At 44.8% G+C, this 26110-nt stretch overlaps 1 protein-coding gene across 3 annotated transcripts in view; it reads right to left on the bottom strand.

Annotated features, from left to right (window-relative positions):
- LOC128593310 (uncharacterized protein KIAA1671-like) overlaps positions 1-25888 on the bottom strand; it is a 46150-nt gene extending 20262 nt beyond the window's left edge. Inside the window, exons 1-3 of one of the 3 annotated variants that reach the window (XM_053601231.1) lie at positions 25181-25808; positions 22649-22736; positions 2887-3021 (exon numbers count right to left, since the gene is read on the bottom strand). In XM_053601231.1, the coding sequence (XP_053457206.1) occupies positions 2887-3021; positions 22649-22736; positions 25181-25680 (723 nt within the window). In that variant the 5' untranslated portion in view covers positions 25681-25808. Of the gene's footprint in view, positions 1-2886; positions 3022-10507; positions 12906-12957; positions 13253-22648; positions 22737-25180 lie in introns of those variants that run through there. The other 2 variants (XM_053601232.1, XM_053601230.1) reach the window with 2 other exon arrangements.
- Positions 25889-26110: the final 222 nt, after the last annotated feature.

Here is a 26110-nt window from a genome sequence, read left to right as displayed (position 1 = left end):
GATTACAGGTGTGAGTCTACAGGTGTGAGCCGGGCAGACATTTCTCAGTGAATTCCCTCAATCCCTTCATGAGGTGCAGGAACCAAGCCTGATGGCCTTCCAAAGAAGCAGGGACAGCCAGCCTTCAACTGGTGGGTCACCCTGGCTATGCCAGCTTCTCTCCCTGGGCCTCAGTTTCACCATTGATAAAGACGGAATTGAATAAGTGAGAAAAAAGTGAGGGGAGAGAAGGAGGGAAAGAAGGGAGGAAGAGGAGGAAGGAAAGGAGAAATGGGAAGGGGAAAAAGAAGAAAAAGCTACCACCACGGCTTGAGCATTAATCAAGAATTTACTAGATTCTGGCTGATCTCATTTGCTGCCCATGAAAATACTCTTTAAGTCAGATAGGACCATCATCATCTCACAGAGGAAAAAACTGAGATCCATCTTGGCTCAGTGAGATCCATTAAGTCATATGCCCAAGGTCACATGGTGGCACAGCTGGAAATTGAAGTCACTTCTTTCAGCTTCCAGAATGCAGAGCTAGGGTCTCTCCCTGTTGAGCTCTTGGAGCCACTACAGCGGTTCTCAACCTGTGGGTCGCGACCACTTTGGGGGTGGAACAACCCTTTCACAGGAGTCGCCTAAAACCATCACATACACCCCATACAAATACATGTGTACAAAAATGATTTTATGGTTGGGGGTCACCACAAAATGAGGAACTGTATTAAAGGGTCGCAGCATTGGGAAGGTTGAGAACCACTGCCCTAGGAAGACATCACACGTCCTCCTTGTGGTCACCCCCAGAAATGCAGGCATGAGTCCTAACAGCAGGGAGATGAGGTCTGAGGCACCAGGCTTATCAGGTTCCTGCCGTGTCCCTGCACCCACCCACCTCAGGGGCTTGGGGTCAGGGAGAGGAAACCAAGAAGGCAGCAGTAGGGCTGGGGCCTCAGAGGCCAGGAGAAAGCCATGGGAAGCCACCCAGGACTGCAAGGACAAAGGCTCCTTAATGACAGAGAGAGAAAGAGGAGGAGCTGGGTAGCCGGGGAGGATGCCAGCAAGCAGAGACTCTAAAAAGACAGGTTTTAAATGCTTTCTTCCCCATCACCTTTGTCTACACACACACATACACACACAAAAGTTCAAGGACAATCAGATAAGCTGAGTTGGTGCCACCTGAGAGGGAATGGAAAAAAAGAAAGAAATCAGTGGAAGGGAAACTTTAGCAAAAAGACCAGACAGGTTTCAAATCTGTGTGTGAGTCTGTGGCTGGAAACAGACCCTTGAGAAAACTTCTCGGACTGCACAGCAGACATCTCACTTAGGTCTAAGGTCTGAGTTCCTCCCTGCCCTGTCACCCTACCTCCATGGTCAAGCTCTGTTGTGGCCATTCTACATTAATCCTAGCACAAACCCCGCCAAGGCCATCTTCTCAACCCCCACTTTAAAGAGAAGGAAAGTGAGGATAAGGAAAGCAAAGTTTCTCATCCACGGCCATGGATCCCACGGCTCCAACACATAGGGTCTCTTTAGGCCCAGGTCTCCCTGAGATGCACGCTACTGAGTAATCAAAGAGGCCCTCATGAACAGAAGGGACATCACCTCCTTAGAAGCCAGCCACCTGTCTTAGATGTCCCCACTTGTGACCTGGGGCCAGAAAGGACTTCATGAGCAAGTACAAACTCACCAGATCTCCAAGTAGCATGAGATTAAAGTCCATGAAAAAGAGAACATCATCGGAGGTAGTGAGGCCCCAGAACTCACCCGGGTGCACTGAGGTTCCCAGAGGACCCTGCTTGTACCCACCTCCTTTACAAGCAAGGAAACAGGCTACAAGGGAGGAAGTGCACTCCAGGGAGACAGAGCTAAGCAACGGCCAGATAGAGATTCAAAAACAAAAAACAGTATAACACCAATAACACAAACAATAATTAGGGTACTGGTGCCCTGGATCACACATTCTCTCATCTGAGCTCCACATCAGCCCTGTGAAATAGATCCTGTCATCATCTCCATTTTACAGACGAGGAAGCTGAGATCAGAGGCCGGCCAAGGTCACACATGAATGTGTGAAGATCTAGGACTTGAACCCAGGCAATCTGGCTCTAGAATTATCTTTTTCCTGCCTCCTATTTACCTCTACAACTATCGGTTACTGAGCACACTGCTATGTGGTGGACCCTATACACGATTTCACTCTATCCTCATGACAGAGCTAGAGAAATAGCAATCAAGGTGCTGTTTGGGTGGGGTGGCTCCTTTTGGGAGGCTGAGGCAGAAGGATCTCTTGAGGCCAGAAGTTTAAGACAGCCTGAGCTATATAGCATTTATCTTTTTTAAAAATATTATTTTTAGTTAGCCGCACACAGTGGTTCATGCCTGTAATCCCAGTGTTTTAAGAGACTGAGGTAGGAGCATCACTTGAGCCCAGGAGCTAGAGGTTGCAGTGAACTATGATGACACCACTGCACTCCAGTCTAGACAACAGAGCAAGACTCTTACTCTTTAAAAGGAAAACAAAAAGATGAAGAAACTAAAGTATGGAGAAATTAAGTAAATGCCTGAAAGAGGATGACAGGACACGCAGTGCGAGAATTCAAAACCAGGGGTTCAGATGCCAGCGTATGTCCTGGTAACCACTCCATGCTGGGCAGCTGGGGATACCTCTCCCTGTTGGGCTAGAAACAGGAGGACAGAGGCTTCTTCAGCAGAGCCATCAAACACCCTCCACATTGAAGAACCACAGCACAGCTAATCAGGCAACGCCAGACTCTTGGAGAATTACCTGCCGGCCCTCGAGCCCCTCATCCCCTTGGCCCAACTCTCCCCGCGGCTACATTCATAGCGGTGCCCAACCAGCAGCGTGTTCCAGTTCTTCTCCAGCCATTTGGCATCACTCACCACAAAGGGCCCACTCCTCTTGTCCTTAGAGAAGCTGTGGCTTCTTCGGGGACCCAAGGCCGCAGGGCTCATGTGCCAGGGCGGGTGCTCACTGTCCTGGATGACATTCTCCTTCTCCAGGTCCCGAGGCAGCAACTGGGACATAGGACACAAGAAAAGAACTTCACCAGGGGCTTTCTCACTCACACCAGGGCTTTCTAACTGAAAGAAAAATTACATCACACTGAGAAAACCCCTTGTGTACCAAAAGGGCAAAGAAGAAAATTAAACTGCCAGAGAACCCCCAACCTTAATGATTGGAGGAGACATGTAGGGGCAGCAGCTCTGGGTTCAAGTGGCCCAGCCTCTGCTACTAATAACTGTGTGACCTCAGGTGACAGCTTTAACTTCTCTGAGCTTCAATCATCTGAGAAAGGAACAATAATAAGTACCCAGCTTCTAGGGTTGGTGGGAGACCAGGTAAGAAGAGTCACAGACAGTGAGTGACACAGTACAGCCACCAGGGGACAGACGTGTGCGAGTCCTGGGGCTCTGGCTCGGCTCACCCAGACCCCTCCACCTCTGGAATGTGGGGTGCCCTTCGTAACGTGAGTCAGCTTCACTCTGCAGTGGTAATGCTCCTTTAACCTTACTTTAATCGTCTTTCCATTCATCCAAACACACAAGTGCACATATACAGATATACAGAGAAAGCACTGAGGAACAGGATGGTACCCCTCATACATCTAGTCGGAATCTTGATTTTTTTTTTTAACTAAGCTACATATTGGGGAAATATTCACAGGCAAGTACATATGGCCTCACGCTCTCCCTGCACAGACAAGGAAAGGGAGGCCCAGAGTGGGGGAGCCTCTGGTTAAAAACACACAGCATCAGGAAGATCGAGGCTGCATTCTTGATCCCTTCCCTCACGGCCTCTGTCTGGATACTTAACCTATTAAGACCCCCTGGGGACTTAAAGTTCTCCTACACTCCTGGCTGTTCCTTATCAGCCTCCCAAATGTCCCAGGCCAGCCAGAAAGCCTTTTCTTCTGCAGCTATGTCAGTCCTGCTGGGATCTCTCTTTACAGGCTTTTAATAAATTCTACCTACATCACTTTGACCTCCCCCTTTCAGACTCTCAGTGTTAAGACTCCAAGGGGAGTGAGACTCCAGGGCCCACTACTCACTCTACATCTCCACTCAGTGGCTCACACTCATTTCAGATCCAAGTGCACAAAGCAGGCTTTTTGGTTCTTCTCCAAAATTGCTCCTCTCATGACTTGTCCATCCCCCAGCTGGGTAGGTCAAGCCCCCAGGGTCACCCTCCATTCTCCCCAGGCTCTCCACCCCATCAGCAAAGCTGAGATTCTCCCTTCAAAACATGCTACAAGGCAGGGTGTAGTGGCTCAGGCCTGTAATCCTAGCACTTTGGGAGGACAAGGCAGTCCTCAGGAGTTCAAGACCACCCCGAGGAAGAATGAGACCCTATGTCTACAAAAAATACAAAAATATTAGCCAGGCATCGTGGCATGCACCTGTAGTCCCAGCTACTAAGGAGGCTGAGGCGGAAGGATCACGTGAGCCCAGGAATTCAAGGTTGCTGTGAGCTATGATGGCACCACTATACTCTAGCCCAGGCAACAGAACAAGACTCTGTCTTAAAAAAGAAAAAGGCTGCAAACCTCACACCCAACACCAAAATAAACTCCAAATGGATCAAAGATCTAAATATAATAGTAAAACTAGAAAATTTGTATAAGAAAATACAGGCATAAATCTTAATGATCTCAGATTATGCAATGGTTTCTTAGGTATGACACCAAAGACATAAGCAATAAAAGAAAAATAGATAAAATTAACTTCAAAACTAAAATCTTACACCTTGAAGGGTACCTATACAAGAAAGTGAAAAGACAACTCTCAGGGGCCGGGTGCAATGGCTCACATCCCAGCACTCTGAGAGGCTGAGGCAGGTGACTGCCTGAGCTCAGGAATTCAAGACCAGCCTGAGCAAGAGCAAAACCCTGTTTCTAAAAATAGCCGGGCACTATGGCTGTCACCAGTAGTCCCAGCTACTTGGGAGGCTGCGGCATGAGGATCACTTGAGTCTAAGAGTTTGAGGTTGCTGTGAACCATGACGCCATAGCACTCTACCAAAGGCAACAAAGTGAGACTCTGTCTCAAAAAAAAAAAAAAGAAAGGACAATCCTCAACAGGAGAAAATTTCTGCAAATTATATGTCTGATGTGGCACTTGTATCCAGAATATATAAAGAATGATGATGACTGCAATAATAAAGACAAAGGACCCAGTTAAAAATGAATAAAAGATCTGAATAGAAATTATTCAAATAAAGACATGCAAATGGTCAATAGGCATGTGAAAAGACATTCATTCAACATCAGTAACCATCAGGGACATGTAAATCAAAACCAGGATAAGATACGACTTCACACCTAGTCCACCAGGATGGCTATAATAAAAAACACAGGACGAGGACACCTGCTGGTCAGGGTGCAGAGCAGCTGGAAACCCAGGCACTACTGGCAGGGATGTACAATAGTGTGGCTGCTTTGGAAGACCACCTGGCAGTCCCTCAGAAGTGAAACCTAGAGTTACCATATGACCCAGCAATTCCACTTCTAGGTGTACATACAAAGAAATGAAAACATACATCACCCCCAAATTTGTACATCGATGTTCACAGCAGCATTATTCACAATAGTCAAAAGCGGGAACAACCCAAATGTCCACCAACAGAAGAATGGACAGGTGAAATGTGTTCCACCCAAATGATGGGGTAGAATTCAGCCATGAAAAGGAATGACGTTCTGATCCTTGCTTCTGCATGGATGAACCTTCAAAACATTATATAGCATTATAGGAAAGGGGCCAGCCACAAAGGCCCACGTAGTATATGATTCCATTTATGTGAAATGTGCAAAATAAGTAAATCCACAGAGATAGAAAAAGAAAAATGAATGGGTGCCAAGGACAGGAGGATAAGGGTGGATGCGGAGTGACAGCCTAATGAATGGGTAGGAGTTTCCAAGGGGTGATAAAGGTGGTCTAATACTGAGAGAGCAGATGGTTGCACAAATCTCTGAATACACTAAAAGCCACTGAAATGTACACTTTAAATGGGTGATTTACATGGGAAATGAATTATAACTTAATAAAGCTGATATGAAAAATAAAATGCTACCAGTCCTCCATTTCTCTCCACCTGTTAGGTCACCATCTTGGTGCAAACCCTGTCACCTCGTTGAAGATGATGGCAACCTCTGTGCTGGCCTCCCTGCCTCCACTCTCACCCCTCAGTTCACACTCAGAAGACAGCCAACAGGGGGTCATTCTCTGGGACACAGGTAATGGCTGTGGTGGTCAAAGCCCTATGGGGACTCCCTAGTGCCCTCAGCCTGTCCTCATGCTCGGTCCCTCCCCATCTCTCAGTCTCAGCAAGGGCCTGCAACCTGTATCCCGGGGGCCCTTGAGCATTCAGGGGAACAAGCTAATCCCTATATTGGGACATCTTCACTTGCTCCTGCCACCTCCCTGCGGATCTCAGCCTGGCTGGTTCCTATCTGTCATTCAAAAGACACCTTTCTAGTCCCTTCCCATGAGACCCTTTCTTTGCCCAGGACCCACCACTCTCTTCATGAACAATCTCACCTACTAACTGGCTGGAGGCCTCCCTATCCACCTACCAGACCAGTGACATCCACTAGAAAGTTCTGCAATCAGTGGAGATATTCTGTGTCTGCATATTCCACAGTCCACATGAGCCACATGTGTTTTCAGAGTGCTTGAATATGGCCAGGGTGACTGAAGAACTGAATTTTTAATCATCTTTAATTTTAACTAATTTAAATTTAATAAGCACAGGTGACTAGTAGCTGCCACATAGTCTGAGATAGTGGTGGGCTGGACCATGGCTAGGTCATTTCCTGGCAGCCCCAGCACCCAGAACAAGGCCTGGCACAGGTTCAGTACACATATTAAATGCATTAAATAAACAGAGGGGTGGAGGTTAACCCCAAAGTGCTTCCCTCTGATTTCTTTATCGCGCAAGCCCGTGGGTCAGGGGCTTGAGCACACAATTGTCTTGTGATAAGTCTCCAACAAGTCTGTGAAGCAGGCAGGAGCCCCTCCCACAGATGCAGAAGCTGAGATTCAAGAGAGATCTGTTGAGATGCCCAGAATCACACTGGAAGGGTTTAATTCCAGGTCTGCCTGATCCACAGTCCAGGGCTATTTCCAGGGAGAAATCAAATCATACATTTGCAAACGGTTCATCTCCTAATAAAGAATTCTAAAAAATCAATGAGAAAAGGACCAAGGTTCTAAAAGGAAACAGGAGGAACATAAGCATGTGAGTTACAGGAAAGAAATGCAAATAGCCTCATACAACTAACAAGATGCTTCCTCACTCAGAACAGGAGTGAGTAAACCTGCCCACACTGAGAGGTGATGGGGCAGTGGGGGAGGGACAGGTAACATCCAGACATCTGATGCAAGGGGGAAGGTTGAGGGCAAAGCGCCCTGGAGCACACTGCTGGTGAGGATGTGAATGGTACAGCCCCACTGCAGGGCACACCACTACGATCCCGCAAAAATCACAACCACGTTCACCCTTAGATAGGCCATCACCATTCTGAACGCACAGATGCACGTGCAGGTGTGCAAGGGGATGCATGTACCTGGTTTATAACAGCAAAAGATCAAAAACAGCACCCACAGGGGAGGGTTAACTTATGCTATATCCATAAAGCAGGCAAAAATCCAAAAACTTTCTAAGATCCATCTTATGAAAACAGACAGGTAGAAAATCTTTGGTTTCAGCAGAGATCCTCTGAAAACAGGAAGCTTCTCCTAGGAAGCTTTCCAAACTAACAAAGCCAGGCCCCTACCTCGGACAACTGCTCAACTTTGGACATTTGGTACTGAATCATTTGTAGTGGTTAGGGTATTATAGGATATGGAGAAGCATCCTTGGCTTCTCCCCCAAGATGCTGGCAGCAACCTGTACCCACGGTGTGATGGAAAAAATGTCTCCAGACACTGCCAAATGTGCCCCAGGGGCAAAATCACCTATAGTTAAGTACCATTAATGGGCCCAGAAGAGTATTCCCCAAGCTGTGCACCATAATCATCCTTTGGAGGAGATCTGCTTCCTAAACTATAAGTTTCTATCATACTTTAAATATTAGATAAGCATTCACTACTTTTGCCATAGAAAAATATGGCCATTATAAATACATATGATTGATAAGCAACTACTGAAAATAAGAAAGGCTCAAAGGACATCAAAAAGAGTAAGAGAGGCTGGAAGTGGGAGAACACTCACCCTTTATTTTCTATACCCCTATAAGATTTGAATTTTTAATAATCAACATTTTGTACTTCTGTATTGGTGGTTTTGTTAGAGTTTCATTTTTCTTTTTTAGGCTCAAAACCCAAAGATCTTTGGGCAGGAGAGAAGAGAGAAATGGGAAGCTGGTCCAAGTCTTTCCAATCCCTTGGTGAGAAAACAGATCCCCTGGCAACCAGCACTCCTGGGGCCTGTGTGCTTCAGGCAGGCATCCAACGACAAGCAGGAGGACAGAGCCAAGCCCTGGCAGCCCTCTCCACAGCACCCTGAGTCCCCCACTGCCAGCCAGCCCTAACCAAGGTGCTGGCAAAAAGATGCAGCCTCCTCCGTTAGCCCAGTTCACACAATAACAGGCTGGAGGTGGGGACAGGTGAAAACCTCCCCAGGTCACCCAGGAGGCCTGTACTTGGTATTTCTTCACTGCTTCAAGGCTCACAGAAGCCAAGGGACTGCTTCACACACTGTGGGCAAGTGGCAGAGTAGAGATTCAGACACCAAGTCTGCAGGATCTGAACGTGCTTGTTACAGAGCCTGGTTTCTCAGTCTGAACTGTGCTTGCTACAGACACAGTTTCAAAGCCCAACTCTACCACTTACCTGCTTTTAACTCTAGGTAAACCCTCATTTCATGATCTTGACCAACAACATCCTATTGTTTATTTCCAAAGCATCCGTTTCCAGACTGGACCTCTGCTCTCTTTGACAGATGGGAAACTCGGGCCAAGGGAGGTAGAAGGGCTTGCGTTTAGTCATTCAGTCTGCAAGGGGCAGCAGAGGTGGCATTTGGGCCCTAATTTGCGGATGCCACACCACACGGGGTGGGGTGGGGTGCACTAAGATAGTTTGCACTTGACCTCCAGAACATGCCATGTTTCTTCCCATCTCCAAGGCTTTGTGTATCCTGTGCCTCTGCTCTGAAAGCCTTCGACTCCCCTTATCCCATCCAAATTCACATGTATCCCTCGAGGCTGCGCCCAAGCCAGCTTCTCCCCCAAGACACCTTCCTGGGCCCCTTCTCTAGTGCCTCACTCTGCATCCTATCATTCCCTGACCTGGCTCACAGTGTCCCATCTCCCAACAGAGATCAAAAGATTCCTTCCTTTGTGGTTTCTACTAGAGTGGACTACTATAAAATGGTCCACTACCTCTTGGGAGTTAGACCAGATCTGGGTTCAAATATTAGCTTTGCCACTTGTTGCTGTGTGCCCTGGGACAAGTCACCTAACTTCTTTGAGCCTCCAATTTTATCGATCTGCACAGGAAGATGACTGTATCTGCAACAGACATTGTCAGTCTCAAATACACACCAGTGCCAAAGGTATCCTACTGTACGAGGATTTTCTTTCAACCATTTAACATGGTGCCAGCCAGGATGGAAGAGTTTGAATGTGAATAACCCCAGAACCAGCATCAAGCAAGGACAGAAGGAACTGGGAAATGCATACTGCAGATCCCTTGCTCCTTGGATAGGACAACTCCACAGACATTTAATGCTGCCTCCCAGGGGTCCCTATATCACCTGCCTCCCTGCTCGACTGCCCTGCTAGTTCTTCCTGGAATCACCCTTAAAAAAAAACTACCTACAGGGCGGTGCCTGTGGCTCAGCGGGTAGGGTGCCGGTCCCATATGCCGGAGGTGGCGGGTTCAAACCCAGCCCCAGCCAAAAAAAAAAAAAAAAAAAAGGAGTAAAAAAACTACCTACAAGGATCTGCTTCTGTGGGAACTAAACTATTATGAGCCCTCTTCTGAGGCTCATCTAAGACCACCTATTCACTCACTCAACAAATATTTCTTGAATGTTCCCAAGATGTCAACGATGAAGCTGGATGCTGGGGACATAATAATGAACACTACCCAGCAGAATGGTATACAGAAGGAGCTCAATAAAGCTATCACTGACACCTATCATTAGCATCACTCTAGGCCAGAGGTGTGAAACTGGTGCCCCCCAGGGGTGTATGCAGCAGCAGACATCTTCTTCGGCCTGCATATTACACATAAAAGTCTAGATTTTAAGATTTTATAATAAACGAGGTCTCCCATCTCAAGGCCATTGTTCTCAGGTGTCAAGAGCCAGAGGGAACCAACAGGCAGTTGCCCCCTTCACCAAGGGCATGAGCTCTCCCTTGGCTACAACTCCCTGGAGTCTCCCACCCACTGACCCCACTCACACATGTACCCATGTGGCCCATATAAGATCTGAGCTTGAGACCCCTGGCCTAGATGTTTACTCAATGTTTGACAAAATTCAAAGAGCCTTCTCACTCACCTTGTGACCATCTGGAGTCCCTGACTCCCAACAGGAGGGCCCCAGTTTGGCCTTTGAACTCTCCCCCGGGAGGCTGTGTCTCTCTTTGGGCTGCTCTCTCCTCCTCTCTCTGGCTTCATGCATGATGGACAGACCATCTTGAATCATGGTAGGGGGCCCCTTCTCTGAATAGGCCCTCTTGACATCCATGGGCGACCTGCCACAGTCATGTGGGTGGTCTCCCCACTGGGCCACAATGTCTTCCTCTCTCCACTCAGCGGATTTCCTCAGACTCCCTTTCTTCCAGTCAGCAGGGGGTGATTTGGGTGACACTCTGACCCTCCCTCCCAGATCCTCCTGACTAAAGGACTTCTTCAACTCAGCTGGGTCGTTTGGACACTTTGCATTGTGATGTTTACTGGCAAAGGCATTGTTGTCTTCCTCTGTAATTCCTAAGCCTTTTTCCTGGAGCCTTCAGGGACAGAAGAGACCCCTGGATACCTCTCAGAAGGAATTCACCCGTGGCAGAGCCCACAAAGGAGAGCTGGCTTTGGTGTTCGTGGCTGCCCCTAGGGTCTCTGCCGGCTGCCTGCCTGAACTAGGAGAGCTGTGCTTTGTTTCTGGAGCAGCTTGTTTCCGGAGACCCTCTGCTTCGGAGGTGTCCTTCAGGCTCTTCCTCCTCTGTCCCACCCCACCTGGCCTCTCCCAAGGTGAGCTGCTGGGCACCAAAGTCCGGCTCTCCTTCCACTCCTGAGCCTCGCCAGGGACTTTGTTAGACAGCTCCTGGTACTCAGCCATCAGTCCAGCACACTCAATCTGTAGCCATCTTTGATCTTGCCTGGGAACATCTCACTGATCACCTCTGTCCTTCTGACGAGATCCTTTGGACGATTCTTCAAAGTCGGGGTAGTTTTCGGAGCAGTGTTGCTAGGGGACATCCTGCTCCTGGTATCCTTCCAATTGTTCTGAAAACCAGTGCCATCTTCGGATCCTGGATGACGCCATAAAGCATCCACATTGATGACTTTTTCCCTAGAAGTTTCCAGAATCTTGTCCCCAACAGATGATGGGCACTCTGTCGGCTTCAGATTTTTTGAAACACTTACATTTTCATGCACTCTTCCCTTAGTCCAGTTTTTACTGCCCACTGCCTCCAGTGGCTCTTCATGGTTAAGAGAAACCAAAATTGGTGTGAAAGAATGAGGAGAGGAAGGTGGAGTGACTTTTCTAGAATGTTCCAGCAAGTTGTCAAGCGCTGACATAACAACACCCTTTGCCTTTTGAATATCAGGAATCTGATAGGTTACTGCAAAAAATATTGTCTTGGGTTCCACAGGTGACCCTTGCTTTACCACTGAGACAGTCTGGTCCTGTAAAGCACCTGGGTTCACCTCCTGGGTCTCCACGCTATTGGGGGATAACTGAGGTTTTTTTAAGGCACCAGGTGTGTGAGTCAAATAATCAGTCTGCCTCTCCTCCACCTTCGACGAGTTCTTTGGGGTGAGGAAACCAAATGCATCAAATTTCACATCATGGGGTAGAGTCCGCCGTCTCCATCTGTCCATTCTCTGGTCAATCAAACCAGCTTTCCTCATTTTGACTTCAGGCTCTGGTATCTGGACCAGCCTTTGGTCACCCTCACTGGCAGGTGCAGTAAGGGTCCCTTTCTGCACAGGAGACACATCTGGATGTGCTTGTGCTTGGAATTCAAAGGGCTCAACCTTAGCCTTGGAAGGAGGATCCAGGCAGCACTCCTGGGGGGGACCCCTTGCTTCTACTCCTGGCTTGTGTCCAGTCCCTTCGGGCCCTTCATGCTGGGTATCCCAGACAGAAGCCTTGACAGTGCTCATGGAGGTGGTCCCAGGACAATGGGGCTCTTCATTGACCACTTCATGCCAGCTCCCTACAACCCTACCTGTCCATCTGGGCGACAGGCAATTGCCCCCAATCACATCCTTTGACTCTCGAAAATCAAGCTTTGGCCCACTAGATTCATGCATCACTCAAGCTTCCCAAATCAAACTGACCCTTTGGACAGACCCCACCTGACTCTCTGGACCAGACTCCAGATCAGCCAGGGTGACTTCCTGGAACAGATGCCTCCCCTTCAGAGACTTGCTGCTCCGGAGGGTCACCGCTTTCTTCTCTGGTGCTGTTGAGATGGCCTCGCTGTGAGCACGCTCCCACACTGTGTGCATAATGTCATACTTGGTCTCAATCCTCTGGGATGTGGGAGGATTTTCTGAGTGCTTTATGAAAGGGCTCTTGTGTTTTTCACCCAAAGGGTATTTTTCCTGGAGAGATGTGTGATAACTTCTTGACTCACCTTCTCCATTCAAAAGAGCATTATGTCCCAATTTCTCTGTCTTAGGATTGTCAAGGCTCCTGGGGTTGTCTTTCTTGAAGTTTTTATTTCCAGTGGGTCCTTCCCTAGCCAAAGCCTTTCTCCTGCCTGGGCCTACATTTTGGGGCACGTGTATCGGGCACATTGCTGGGGGGCATGGCTAAGAGACAGCATCTCATAGGGTTAGACACAAGTATGTTTCTCCACGTGATGCTCAACCACTGTGGCCCACACGGTCTGGAAGCTTCCCTCATCTTCTGGAGTGACGTCAGGAGTTCCTGCTGTGCTCACACCCCAAGAGTTGTCAGGGACTTGGTTAGAACTGTCTTTCTGCTCCGTCTACCTGGACTTTTCCCGAGTGTCACCAGCTTCCAGGGGCTTCTTGGAGCAGATGTTTCAGCCAGACCAGGCCCATCCTTTGGCTAGAAAAGAGAAAAAAATAAAAAGAAACAACTCAACAGTAAAGGATTGAAAAATGAAGATAGAAATGGGTGCTTATATAATTAAAACAATGATATACCATAAAATTTTAGAGTGAACACATCCAGTGTGGGTGAGGACATGGGGCTATGGACACTCAGATACTGTTGGAAAGAACACAAATTGGCAAGACTTTGGGGCAGTGTGGAATACCTACCATGATTTTAAAATACTCATTTCCTTTTATCCAGCCAAGTTCCTCTCAGAACTCTTTATTTGCCTATGTGCACGGGTCTATGTAAACAAAAGAAAGTTCTGGCAGTATTGTTTGTGAAAGCAAAAGAACACAGCAACAACCTGATGGCCCATCAAAAAGGCACTGACTGAATAAATTTTGATATATCCAAACAATGGACTATTGCACAGGCATTTATTTGTATCCATAGGAGGAGGTGAATCCTAATGTCAGAACATCTAAGGACACTTACAAAATAGTTTCCTCTTGGGTAGAAGAAAGCAGACTACAAACAGTATATGATAATATAACACCATTTTTAAAAACTGTATATGTAAGTATATACATGCATACACAGTCTAAAGAAAAGGCACAAATCAAATTGTGAGCAAGGGGAATTGGGATGTGAGGCTGGAAGGATGGAATAAAGATAGGACTGTTTTCCTTGAATCTCACATACTTCAGTTCCATTTGATTTTTATGATATAAAGATATTACTTAGTAACTTACAAAATATTTTTTTCCTGTTGGTAATAAATCTGCTTCGACAAGTTAAACATAACATGCACCAATTCAACTGCAAGGTATACATCTAAAAGGACTAAAAACAAGGTTCAAACAACAACTTGTACATAACAGTATTATTCACAATCATCAATGGGTATAGATAACCCAAATGTCCAATGATGGATGCACAGATAAATAATATGATACACAGCCATGCCATGGAATACAATTCAGCCATCAAAAGGAATGATGTATTGATTCGTGCTGTAACATGGATGAACTTTGAGAACCTTAAGCTAAGTTAAAGAACCCAGTCATGAAAGGCTACGTGTTGCACGGCTATATCTGTATGGAAGATCTAGAATGGGTGAACCCAAAGTAATAGACAGTAAATTAGCGGGGGCCAGGGCGAGGGGGAACAAGATGGTGGCGAGTAACAGCTTCCTTGCAACTGGGCACAGTGAGATTGGGGAAAGAAGACTCCAGGCATATCTGGCTGGTAGGTTCTGCCCAAAAACATCCCTTTGGGGACACAGGGAGTAAGTGAGGGACTTCTGGACCCCATGAAGAGGACAAAAGCAGTGGAGAATTGGCAAGTGGTTGCATGTATTCTTTTGGTCTAATCCTGCCGGCAGCTGACTCATCGAATCCCTAGGCCACAGACATGGTAATTTAAAGAGCAAGAGGAAGTGAAAGGAAAAGTAGAGCAAGGAAACAGATAAAAGGTAACATTCATGAGGAAGAATCAGGAGAAAAATCCTGATAACATGAAAAACCATTCCAGACCAACCCCCCCCAAGGGACCGAGAGGTAGCTACTGTAGAGGATTCCACCTATAAAGAAATGTTAGCAATGACAGAAATGGAATTTAGAATACAGATGATGAAAACAATGAAGGAAACTGCTGATAAAGTGGAAAATAACCAAAAGGAAATAAAAAATAGAATCAAATAAGAGATGAATGATATGAAGAATATAGAAAGGATATAGCAGAGATGAAGGAACTGAAGCAGTCAATTAGGGAACTTAAAGATGCAATAGAAAATATCAACAACAGATTAGACCACACAGAAGAAAGAATTTCAGAGGTACAGGACATAGCTCTTGAGATAACTCAGATAGTTAAAGAGGCAAAAAAGAAGAGAGAGAAAGCAGAATGTTCACTGACAGAATTATGGGACTTTATGAAGCATTCAAACATACAAATTATAGGTATCCCAGAAGGGGAAGAAGAATGCCATAGGGGAATGGAAGCCACACTAGAGAATATTATAAATGAAAATTTCCCAAATATCACCAAAGATTCTGACACACTGCTTTCAGAGGGCTATCGAACCCCAGATCGCCTCAACTCTAACCGAGGTTCTCCAAGACACATTGTGATGAACCTGTCTGAATTCAAGACAAAAGAAAAGATTCTGCAAGCTGCCAGAAGTAAGCGCCAGTTGACCTGCATGGGCAAATCCATCAGAGTGACCGCAGACTTCTCTAATGAAACTTTTCTAGAAAGAAGACAATGGTCATCTACCTTTAATCTACTTAAACAGAACAATTTCCAGCCCCGAATTCTGTACCCTGCTAAGTTAAGCTTTAAAATTGACAGATAAATCAAATCATTTACGGATATGCAAACGTAGAGGAAATTTACTACAACAAGACCAGCTCTACAGGAAATACTTCAACCTGTTCTACACACGGACCATCACAATGGATCAGCAGCAAAGTAAGAACTAATAAATTAAAGGACAGAACTTAACTTCCACAATGATGCAAAGATAAAACTAAGCAATGGACTCTCACAAAATAAGATGAATAGAACACTACCACACGTATCAATTATCTCAATAAATGTTAATGGCTTGAATTCCCCACTGATGAGGCATAGATTGGCTGACTGGATTAAAGAACACAAGCCATTCCATTTGCTGTCTGTAGGAAACACACCTGGCTTCAAAAGACAAATTAAAACTCTGAGTTAAGGGTTGGAAGACAATTTTTCAGGCAAATCGAACTCAGAAGAAAAGAGGGGTTGCAATCTTATTTTCAGATACATGTGGATTTAAAGCACCTAAAGTCAAAAATATAAAGTCACTTTATATTGGTCAAGGGAAAAATACAACAAGAAGACGTTTCAATTCTAAGTATTTATGCACCCAACTTAAATGCTCCCAGATTCTTTTTTTTTTTTTATTGTTGGGGATTCATTGAGGGTACAATAAGCCAGGTTACACTGATTGCAATTGTTAGGAAAAGTCCCTCCTGCAATCATGTCTTGCCCCCATAAAGTGTGACACACACCAAGGCCCCACCCACCTCCCTCCTTCCCTCTTTCTGTTCCCCCCCCATAACCATAATTGTCATTAATTGTCCTCATACCTAAATTGAGTACATAGGATTCATGCTTCTCCATTCTTGTGATGCTTTACTAGGAATAATGTCTTCCATGTCCATCCAGGTTAATACGAAGGATGTAAAGTCTCCATTTTTTTTAATGGCTGAATAGTATTCCATGGTATATACATATACAATGCTCCCAGATTCTTAAAACAGACCTTACCGAGTCTGAGCAATATGATACCTATAACACCATAATAATAGAGGACTTTAACACTCCTTTTACTAGAGAGCTGGACAAATCCTCCAAACAGAAATTAAACAAAGATAGAAGGGACTTAAATGAGACCCTAGAACAACTGTGCTTGATAGACGTATAAAGAACACTCCATCCCAAAGATAAAGAATACACATTCTTCTCATTGCCCCATGGAACATTCTCCAAAATTGATCATATCCACAAAACAAACCTCAACAGAATCAAAAGAACTGAAATTTTACCTTGTATCTTCTCAGACCACAAGGCACTAAGGGTGGAACTCAACTCCAACAAAAACCTTCAACCCCACACAAAGGCATGGAAATCAAACAACCTTCTGTTGAATGACAGTTGGGTGCAGAAAGAAATAAAAGAGGAAATCATTAACTTCCTTGAGCATAACAACAATGAAGACACAAGCTACCAAAACCTGTGGGATGCAGTTCTGAGAGGAAAATTTATCACTGTAGATGACTACATTGGAAAAACAGAAAGAGAGCACATGAACAAACTCACAAGCCATCTTTTGGAATTGGAAAAAGAAGAACAATCTAAGCCTAAACCCAGCATAAGAAAAGAAATATCCAAGAATAATTAGAGATCAATGAAATTGAAAACAAAAGAATCATTCAGAAAATTAATGAAACAAGGATTTGGTTTTTTGAAAAAATAAATAAAATAGATAAACCTTTGTCCAAACTAAGTATAAATAGAAAAGTAAAATCTCTAGTAACCTCAATCAGAAGTGATAAACGGGAAATAACAACTGATACCACAGAGATATAAGAGATCATCTCTGAATACTACCAGAAACGCTATGCCCAGAAATTTGACAATGTGAAGGAAATATATCAATATTTGGAATCACACCTTCTCCCTAGACTTAGCCAGGAAGAAATAGAGCTCCTGAACAGACTAATTTCAAGCACTGAGATCAAAGAAACAATAAAAAAATCTTCCAATAAAAAAATGCCCTGGTCCAGACAGCTTCACACCAGAATTCTATCAAACCTTCAAAGAAGAGCTTACTCCTGTACTGCAGAAATTATTAAAAAAAAATTGAGAAGAAAGAAATCTTCCCCAACACGTTCTATAAAGCAAACATCACCCTGATACCAAATCCAGGAAAAGAACCAACTAAAAAGGAGAACTTCAGACCAATTTCACTAATGAACGTAGATGCAAAAACTCTCAACAAAATCCTAGCCAATAGATTATCGTCTATTTTGATTATCATCAAAAAAGTCATATATCATGATGAAGTAGGTTTCATCCCAGGGATACAGGGCTGGTTTAACATATGCAAGTCCATAAACGTTATTCACCATATTAACAGAAGCAAAAACAAAGACCATATGATCCTCTCAATAGATGCAGAAAAAGCATTCGATAAAATCCAGCATTATTTTCTAATTAGAACACTGAAGAGTATAGGCATAGGTGGCACATTTTTTAAACTGATCGAAGCTATCTATGACAAACCCATAGCTAATATTTTACTGAATGGAGTAAAACTGAAAGCTTTTCCTCTTAGAACTGGAAGCAGACAAGGTTGTCCTCTGTCACCTTTACTATTCAACATAGTGCTGGAAGTTCTAGCCAATACAATTAGGCAAGACAAGGAAATAAAGGGAATCCAAATGGGAGCAGAGGAGGTCAAACTCTCCCTCTTTGCTGAAGATATGATCTTATACTTAGAGAACCCCAAAGACTCCATCATAAGACTCCGGGAAGTCATAAAAAAGTACAGTAATGTTTCAGGATATAAAATCAATGTCCACAAGTCAGTAGTCTTTGTATACACCAATAACAGTCAAAATGAGAGGCTAATTAAGGACACAACTCTCTTCACCATAGCTTCAAACAAGATGAAATACCTATGAATATACCTAACAAAAGGGTGACGAACCTCTATAAAGACAATTATGAACCCTAAGAAAGGAAATAGCAGAGGATATTAAATGGAAGAAAATACCATGCTCATGGCTGGGAAGAATCAGCATTATTAAAATGTCTGTACTTCCCAAAGCAATCTGCTGATTCAATGCCATCCCTATTAAAATACCAACATGCTACTTTCAAGACTTAGAAAAAATGATTCTGAATTTTGTATGAAACCCGAAAAAAAACCCGTATAGCTAAGGCAGTTCTTAGTGATATAAACAAAGCCGGGGACATCAGCATACCGAATTTTAGGCTGTACTACAAAGACATGATGGTCAAGACAGCATGGTACTGGCACAAAAATAGAGACACAGCCATTTGGAATCGAACAGAAAACCAGGAAATGAAACTAACATCTTACAACCACCTAATCTTCCACAAACCAAACAAGAACATATACTGGGGGAAAGAATCCCTATTCAATAAATAGTGTTGGGAGAACTGGATATCCACATGTAAAAGAGTGAAACTGGATCCGCACCTTTCACCCCTCACAAAAATTGATTCAAGATGGATAAAGGATTTAAATTTAAGGCATGAAACAATAAAAATCCTGAACGAAAGCATAGGAAAAACATTTGAAGATATCAGCCTGGGGAAAGACTTTATGAAGAAGACTTCCATGGCAAAAAGAAACAAATGGGACTTGATTAAAGTGAAAAGCTTCTGTACAGCTAAGGAGACAATAACCAAAGCAAACAGACAACCTCCACAATGGGAAAGGACATTTGCATATTTTGAATCAAACAAAAGCTTGATAACTAGCATGTACAGAGAACTCAAATTAATCCACATGAAAAAAGCCAACAATCCCATATACCAATGGGCAAGAGAGATGAATAGAAACTTCTCTAAAGAAGACACACGAATGGCTAACAAACATATGAAAAAATGCATGCTCATCATCCCTAATTATTAGAGAAACGCAAATCAAAATCACCCTGAGATACCATCTAACCCCAGCGAGAATGGCCCACATCACAAAATCTCAAAATCACAGATGCTGGCATGGATGTGGAGAGAAGGGAACACTTTTACACTGCTGGTAGGACTACAAACTAATACAACCTTTTTGGAAAAAAAGTATAGAGAACCCTCAAAGAACTCAAGCTAGACCTCCCATTTGATCCTGCAATCCCATTACTGGGCATCTACCCAGAAGGAAAAACATCCTTTTATCATAAGGACACTTGCACTAGATTGTTTATTGCAGCTCAATTTACAATCGCCAAAATGTGGAAACAGCCTAAATGCCCACCAACCCAAGAATGGATTAATAAGCTATGGTATATGTACATCATGGAATACTATTCAGCCATTTAAAAAAAAATGAAGACTTGGGGGGGTGTGGGGGGAGGGCGCCTGTAGCTCCAGGAGTAGGGCACCAGCCCCATATACTGGAGGTGGTGGGTTCAAACCTGGCCCAGGCAAAAAGACTACAAATAAACAAATAAATAAATAAATAAATAAATAAATAAATAAATAAATAAAAGAAATGGAGACTTTACAGCCCTTGTATTAACATGGATGGAATTGGAACACATTATTCTTAGTAAAGCATCACAAGAATGGAGAAGCATGAATCCTATGTACTCAATTTTGATACGAGGACAATTAATGACACAGTGAGAGTGGGGAAAGGGAGAGCAGAGAGAGGGAAGGAGGGAGGGAGGTGGGCTCTTGGTGTGTAAGGAACTTTTTGGGGGCAAGACACAATTGTAAGAGGGACTATACCTAACAAATGTAATCAGTATAACCTGGTTTCTTGTACCCTCAATGAATCCCCAACAATTAAAAAAAAAGGAAAGAAAGTAAATTAGTGATTTTCCAAGAGCCAGAAATAGGGGACTAGATACAGGGTTTCTGTTTGGGGTGACAAAAAATTCTGGAATTAGGGTAGCCCCTGTGGCTCAGTGAGTAGGGCGTAAGCCCCATATACCGAGGGTGGTGGGTTCAAACCCAGCCCTGGCCAAACTGCAACAAAAAAATAGCCAGGCATTATGGCGGGCACCTGTAGTCTCAGCTACTTGGGAGGCTGAGGCAAGAGAATTGCCTAAGCCCAAGAGCTGGAGGTTGCTGTGAGCTGTGACGCCACAGCACTCTACTGAGGGTGACAAAGTGAGATTCTATCTCTAATAGATAAATAAATTCTGGAACTAGTTAGTAGTGATGGTTGCAAAACATTGAGAATGTACCAATGCCACGTAATTGTACCCTTTAACATGGTGATCATGCAGGCAGGGCCATGGTTTGGTAACCCTTACTTTAGATGTTGAAATGCTATTGAAGAATTTTGCTTAAATTTTATTATGTAAATTTTATATAAGTAATATATGAATCTCTCATCATAAAGGAATCTAAACAATACAGATAAAGCTCAAATTATTTTTGTTCCCTCATTCACATACCAGTCCACTTTTTGGATAATAACTATTATCAATTAGTTATAATCCTTAAAAAAAGTCTTCTTTACTCTTTGGTTTATATTAGTTTTATATACAGGGTGGACATAAAGTTCATGTAAAATTTAAAATAGTTTAACATAGTAAATTGCACATGAATTTTATGTCCACCCTGTATAATAAGTGTACATATATGTATTTTATATTAGAAAAACCTAGGCTGTTTTACATTTTTTTAGTTTACTCCTTAAAAATATTTAAAATGGTATATTTTATGTATATTTTACCACAGTGAACACACACATATACAAAGTCACCTTACAGGGATGAAATCTCATTATATGTAAACTAAGAGTTTATTAACTTTTCCTAAACTAGTCTCAAGCCATCTGCCAAAACTCTTGCTTCCTGTAACCCTTTTTGCTCTTGCTGTTGTTGTCACCACAGTAGTTTAATGGAAATATGAGGAGTTTTACTTAAATTGAATCCTCTCCTAACCATTTCAAAGAAGTGATTCAAGAGGTGCAAGGATAAAATTTGCAGGACAAAACCTTTTCCACCAGTGATGGGATCACCACACAAAGCCAGCCCATCTTGCTGGGGATTCACTGAAATAGGCCTGCAGGGCTTAGAACCAAGCATTGGTGCTATTTTTAAAATTCTGTAGAAGTCCCTTAAAACATAAAACAATACTACTCCTAGAGAAATGAAAAGACAAGTCCCTACGAAGACTGTCCACAAATGTTCACGGTAGGTTTATTTGTAATGACCCCAAATTGGAAACAATCCCACCGATCATTAAAGGGTGAAGGGAGGAGCAAACTGCAGTCTGCCCACCCAGTGGAGAACTAGTCAGCAACTCAAAAGAATAAACCACCAATGTCAAATTAATTACTCTGAGTGAAGAAACAAAAGAGGCCTGGTTGCATCTATATTCAAGTCTAGAAATGCAAACTAATCTATAGTGGCAGAGAAAGCAGATCTGTGGTGGCCTGCAGAGGAGGGTACAGGACGGACAACTTCAACGTGGCCTGAGGGGACGTGATGGGAATGTTCATTATCTCAGCTGGGACGGTGGTTTCCCAGGTCTACACACTTGTGAACTCATCAGTTTGCATGCTTTATATTATGTGCTTTTACTATATGTCAACTGTATCCCAAGGAGTCTTTGTTAAAAAACTTAAGACTGCACAAAGAATCAACCACAAACCAGTTATACCTAGCAGTTATTTTACAAGCTTCCTCTTCTTAAACAGATGAAATAAAAAATACTTTTTTAGCAATTTAATTGCTGGAAATGTACCTCTTTCTTCTATGGCTAGGTGGCAAGTCTTTTAAGGAGTAAAAACCATAATAAGGGGATTTTGAGAGAGTTCCTATTAACATTTTAAACCTAAATTTAGGTGTCTTAATTAAGACAGGAAAGCAGGCACTTTTATATAAAAGAAAGCCATGTCCTTCTGCCTCTTTGAAAAGAAAAACTAAAATATCTGACAATTACATTTATATATGGTATTTAACACCTGGGAGTAGAAAATCAGAACCCATCACACCAGAAAAGACTTGAAAAGTCCCAACTTAGAAAAAAAACTTTTTTTATTGTGCATGACAGGTGTCTGATTCCTTCCCAGGTCTAGCTAATCACGGAATCTCTTTTTTCCAGTAAGTCCAACTGCCTGCTGGAAAACAAGATGTGCCCAACACAGACACGCCTTACCTTTTCTCTCAGCTTCTTAGAAAGCTCGCCACTCAGCTCAGCACACTTCTCATATCTGACTTCCTTGCTTGAATCTGAACTTGAAAACCTGGTACAGAGATCCAAGTTATTTGTATAGAGCCAGAATCTGTGATTCCCCACAGCCCACACACACCAGCACAGGAGCTCAAGGGTGTCAGCCTTGACAGTGTCACAGACACACTGGCTGATTTTCTTTGAAAAGGACATTTTCTTTCCTTCCAGCTGCCAAAAGGGGAAGAACCCAGTGGCCAGAGCCTACCTTAAACACAGCATCATGGGAGTGGATGGAGCCCCAGGCTGGGGTGAAGACACAGGGTGCTGGTCCCAGCTCTACCCTGCCTCTTCTCTATGGCACTTGGTCAGGCTTGTGACCTCACCTGAGCCTCTGTTTATCTATAAAATGGGGATAATTAGCACCTCCCCATCTCTTTTATAGGGCAGATAAGAGGCTACCCACGGTCCTAATAGCAACATGAGGGCGTTTGGGGAAGAGTGAAGATGCCACAGAACGGATAATTAATAGTTGTTGTTAGCAACCCATCTGCAGTGGACCATCAGGAAATGTGTGGGGCCCATGTCTGTCTGCCTGTCTGGGTGACCAGGGGCTGAGTGATTATCCTTCTCAGGGCCTCAGTTTTCCCACCTATAAAGGGGAAGGGAGAGGAAGGGTAGACTCTTTCTAGCCTGATGAGTTCTCTGATATAAATGCATGAGTATGTAGCACATATTTAATTGAGGGCTGGGGGGCTTTGAAGAAAAAGGAGGGGAGAAAAACCAAGCCACTTAAAACTTGACCCATGCTCAGAAAACCCAGGGTCTGCCTCTCGGGAGCTGTGAGGCTGTCATGTGTTGTTGCTAAACTCAGAGACTCAGTTTTCCGCCATCTGTCAGAGGGGGATACTCACACAGCCCCTCCCAGGCACTATGATGACACAGTGAGAGAAAGCACCTGAGTGAGGTCCTTGGCACCTGTGTCCCCTTATCTGCTACCTTAACTCAGGGGTTCTCATGCCTGGCTGTGAAAGAAAGTATTACCATGAGAATGTGACCACCTCTCACCCCCTACCATAGGAATGTGACCACCATCCATAGGAATGTGACCACCTCTCACCCCCTACCATGAGAATGTGACCTTTTGTAACTGTTCCAGGAGATAAACTCGAGCTGAAGCAGATAAAAGGACTAAGTAAATGTTTAACTGTTAATCTTTTCTTAAGACAGTTGAGTAATGAACCAGAGTTCTTCTTATCTAGAAAGCCCCTGCTATGTCTGCTCCCCCTCCTTACTTTATGGTTAGAGCCCCTGCTATGTCTGCTCCCCCTCCTTACTTTATGGTTAAAGCCCCTGCTATGTCTGCTCCCCCTCCTTACTTTATGGTTAAAGTCCCTGCTATGTCTGCTACTCCTGCTTACTTTGTGGTTTTTGCCTTTATAAGCTTGTAAAATCTGCTGTTCGGGGCTTCACTCCTCTGCTCCTGAGAGAGTCACGAGATAAGCCCCAGCATGCTGGAATAAAAACCCTTTTGCTGATTGCATCAAGTGTCGTCTCTTGCTGTTGATTGGGGGTCGTGTTAGCCCAGGACAGAGTGGGGGTCTTGTCCCAAGTCTTTCAGCTGCACAAGAGACCTGCTTGTAAGCTTTTAAACACTTCTAAATATCAGCCCCTCCCCAGACTAACTAAATTAGACTCTTTAGGGGTAGGGCCCAGCCACAGGTATTTTTTCCAGGTGATTCTAATGTGCTGAGAGCCACCGGTCTAATTATGGCCAGAATGGCTGCCCTAGTTCCCAGAGCCAGGAGGGTAATCTGCCCAGAGATCCTGGCCCTGCAAACTCCTCCCCAGACAAAGCATGTTGGTGGCTGCATGTGATTAACGAGCCAGTTGATCATGCCTGGCGGCATCTCCTTGTTGTGGCCACTTGTGGAAAAACAGAGGTGGGCCAAGCTTAGAAAACCATTGTTAACCAACTGGATCGACATTGTTTGGAGCCGCAATATACTAGGGACTTCCTGTGGGTGGAGTGATTTCCAGAATTATCTCTAAGTTTGTACCTCCGTCCTTTAAGGAAGGTCTTAGTATTATTTCCATTTGTGAGATGAAGACACTGAGGCTCAGTGAGGGGAAGTGACCTGCTGAAATTATCTCAACCCCTCTGATTTCATACTTTGGGCCACTCACAAAGGCCTAGGCCTTGTGGTAGGTGGTCTCAGACTTCAGGGAAGGAAGGCTTAGCTATGGAGACAGGGTAAGCTAGAATGACATCTGGCTTCAACTTCCTTGCAGTACTTTAGCTTCCTGACCTACATCTGTGAAATGGACACATATCTGGCTTCATTCAAAGGCTGCGTGCAGAGCTGAGAAAGGCCGAGGAAACCCCAAGCTGTAGCCCCCCCCCCAGTGCTGGCCACACCTAGAGGGGGCTCAGAGCCCAGTTCCCTCTCCCGTTGGGGTCTCTGGCAGCCGGCTTACAGCAACCTGGGCTGAGGGAGATGCATGGGAGTGCTCACTTACACTTTGGTCAAATCTGTGGACAGCGGCCGAGCCTGGAATGTCCTCCTCCTCATCTCAGGCTTCACCTCGAAGCTCTCAGCAGCCCAGCCTCTGACCCGCTCCTGGACACTCACACCCACTTTCTTGGGCTCTGCCATTGCCAATGGGGAATCAGGGGTGGCCAAGGGGGGTCCAGGCCCCGCTGCCAAGGACATGGGCACAGCGCTGTCCTCCCCAAGCAGGCTGATACACTTCTTCATGCTCCCCCTGGAGGCCCACTTGCCCCCTGCAGGGGCTGGGACTCCTCTGTCAACTGGTCTGACCTTGACATCAGCTAGTTCTGAGTCTCTTCCTGGCCTGGGCAAAGGGGGCTCAGGTGCTTTCGCATGCTTGCGGGCCAGCTTGACTTGCTCTTCCAAAGGACTCAGGTCATCTCTCAGGACAACCCTGGCTGAGGCCCCTGGGGCCCTGAGGCTACCCGTGTCGTGCTTCAAAAGCACTTTCTCCTGCTGTTCATGCATTTTTCAGGCCACCTCCAGGAATTCTGAATTCGTGCCATGAAGAGGGGGCTCTGCCTTGGCCAAACACTCCCTGTCCACCTTGGGCTCTGGTTTGGACCTCTCTGGGCCCCAGCGGTCAGCGCTTGAGCCCACTGTGGCTCCACTCACTTCATCGGCCGTCTTCCTCAGCAAGGCCTCTTTGCTCTCAAATGGGGCTGTGAGGTCCAAGGACAAAAGCCTTCCTCACCCACATCTTCTCAGGAGGGGTGGGTGGTGTTTTCCTCACAGTGGCTGCACCACCAGGGCCTGGCTTCTGAGGCTGAAGGGCTTCTATAAAAATGTCTGAAATGGGCCTTCTCTACAGGCGAGGTCTGGGCTCCGGAGCAGGGCCCGCCATGTCCTCCACACCGCTGGCCTTTAAGACAGCCTGGTCTTGGCCTACCGCCTCTTG

This window comes from Nycticebus coucang, chromosome 9 (assembly GCF_027406575.1).
Source record: "Nycticebus coucang isolate mNycCou1 chromosome 9, mNycCou1.pri, whole genome shotgun sequence".
Taxonomy (NCBI): domain Eukaryota; kingdom Metazoa; phylum Chordata; class Mammalia; order Primates; family Lorisidae; genus Nycticebus; species Nycticebus coucang.
This window is presented reverse-complemented; position numbering and strand designations above follow the sequence as displayed.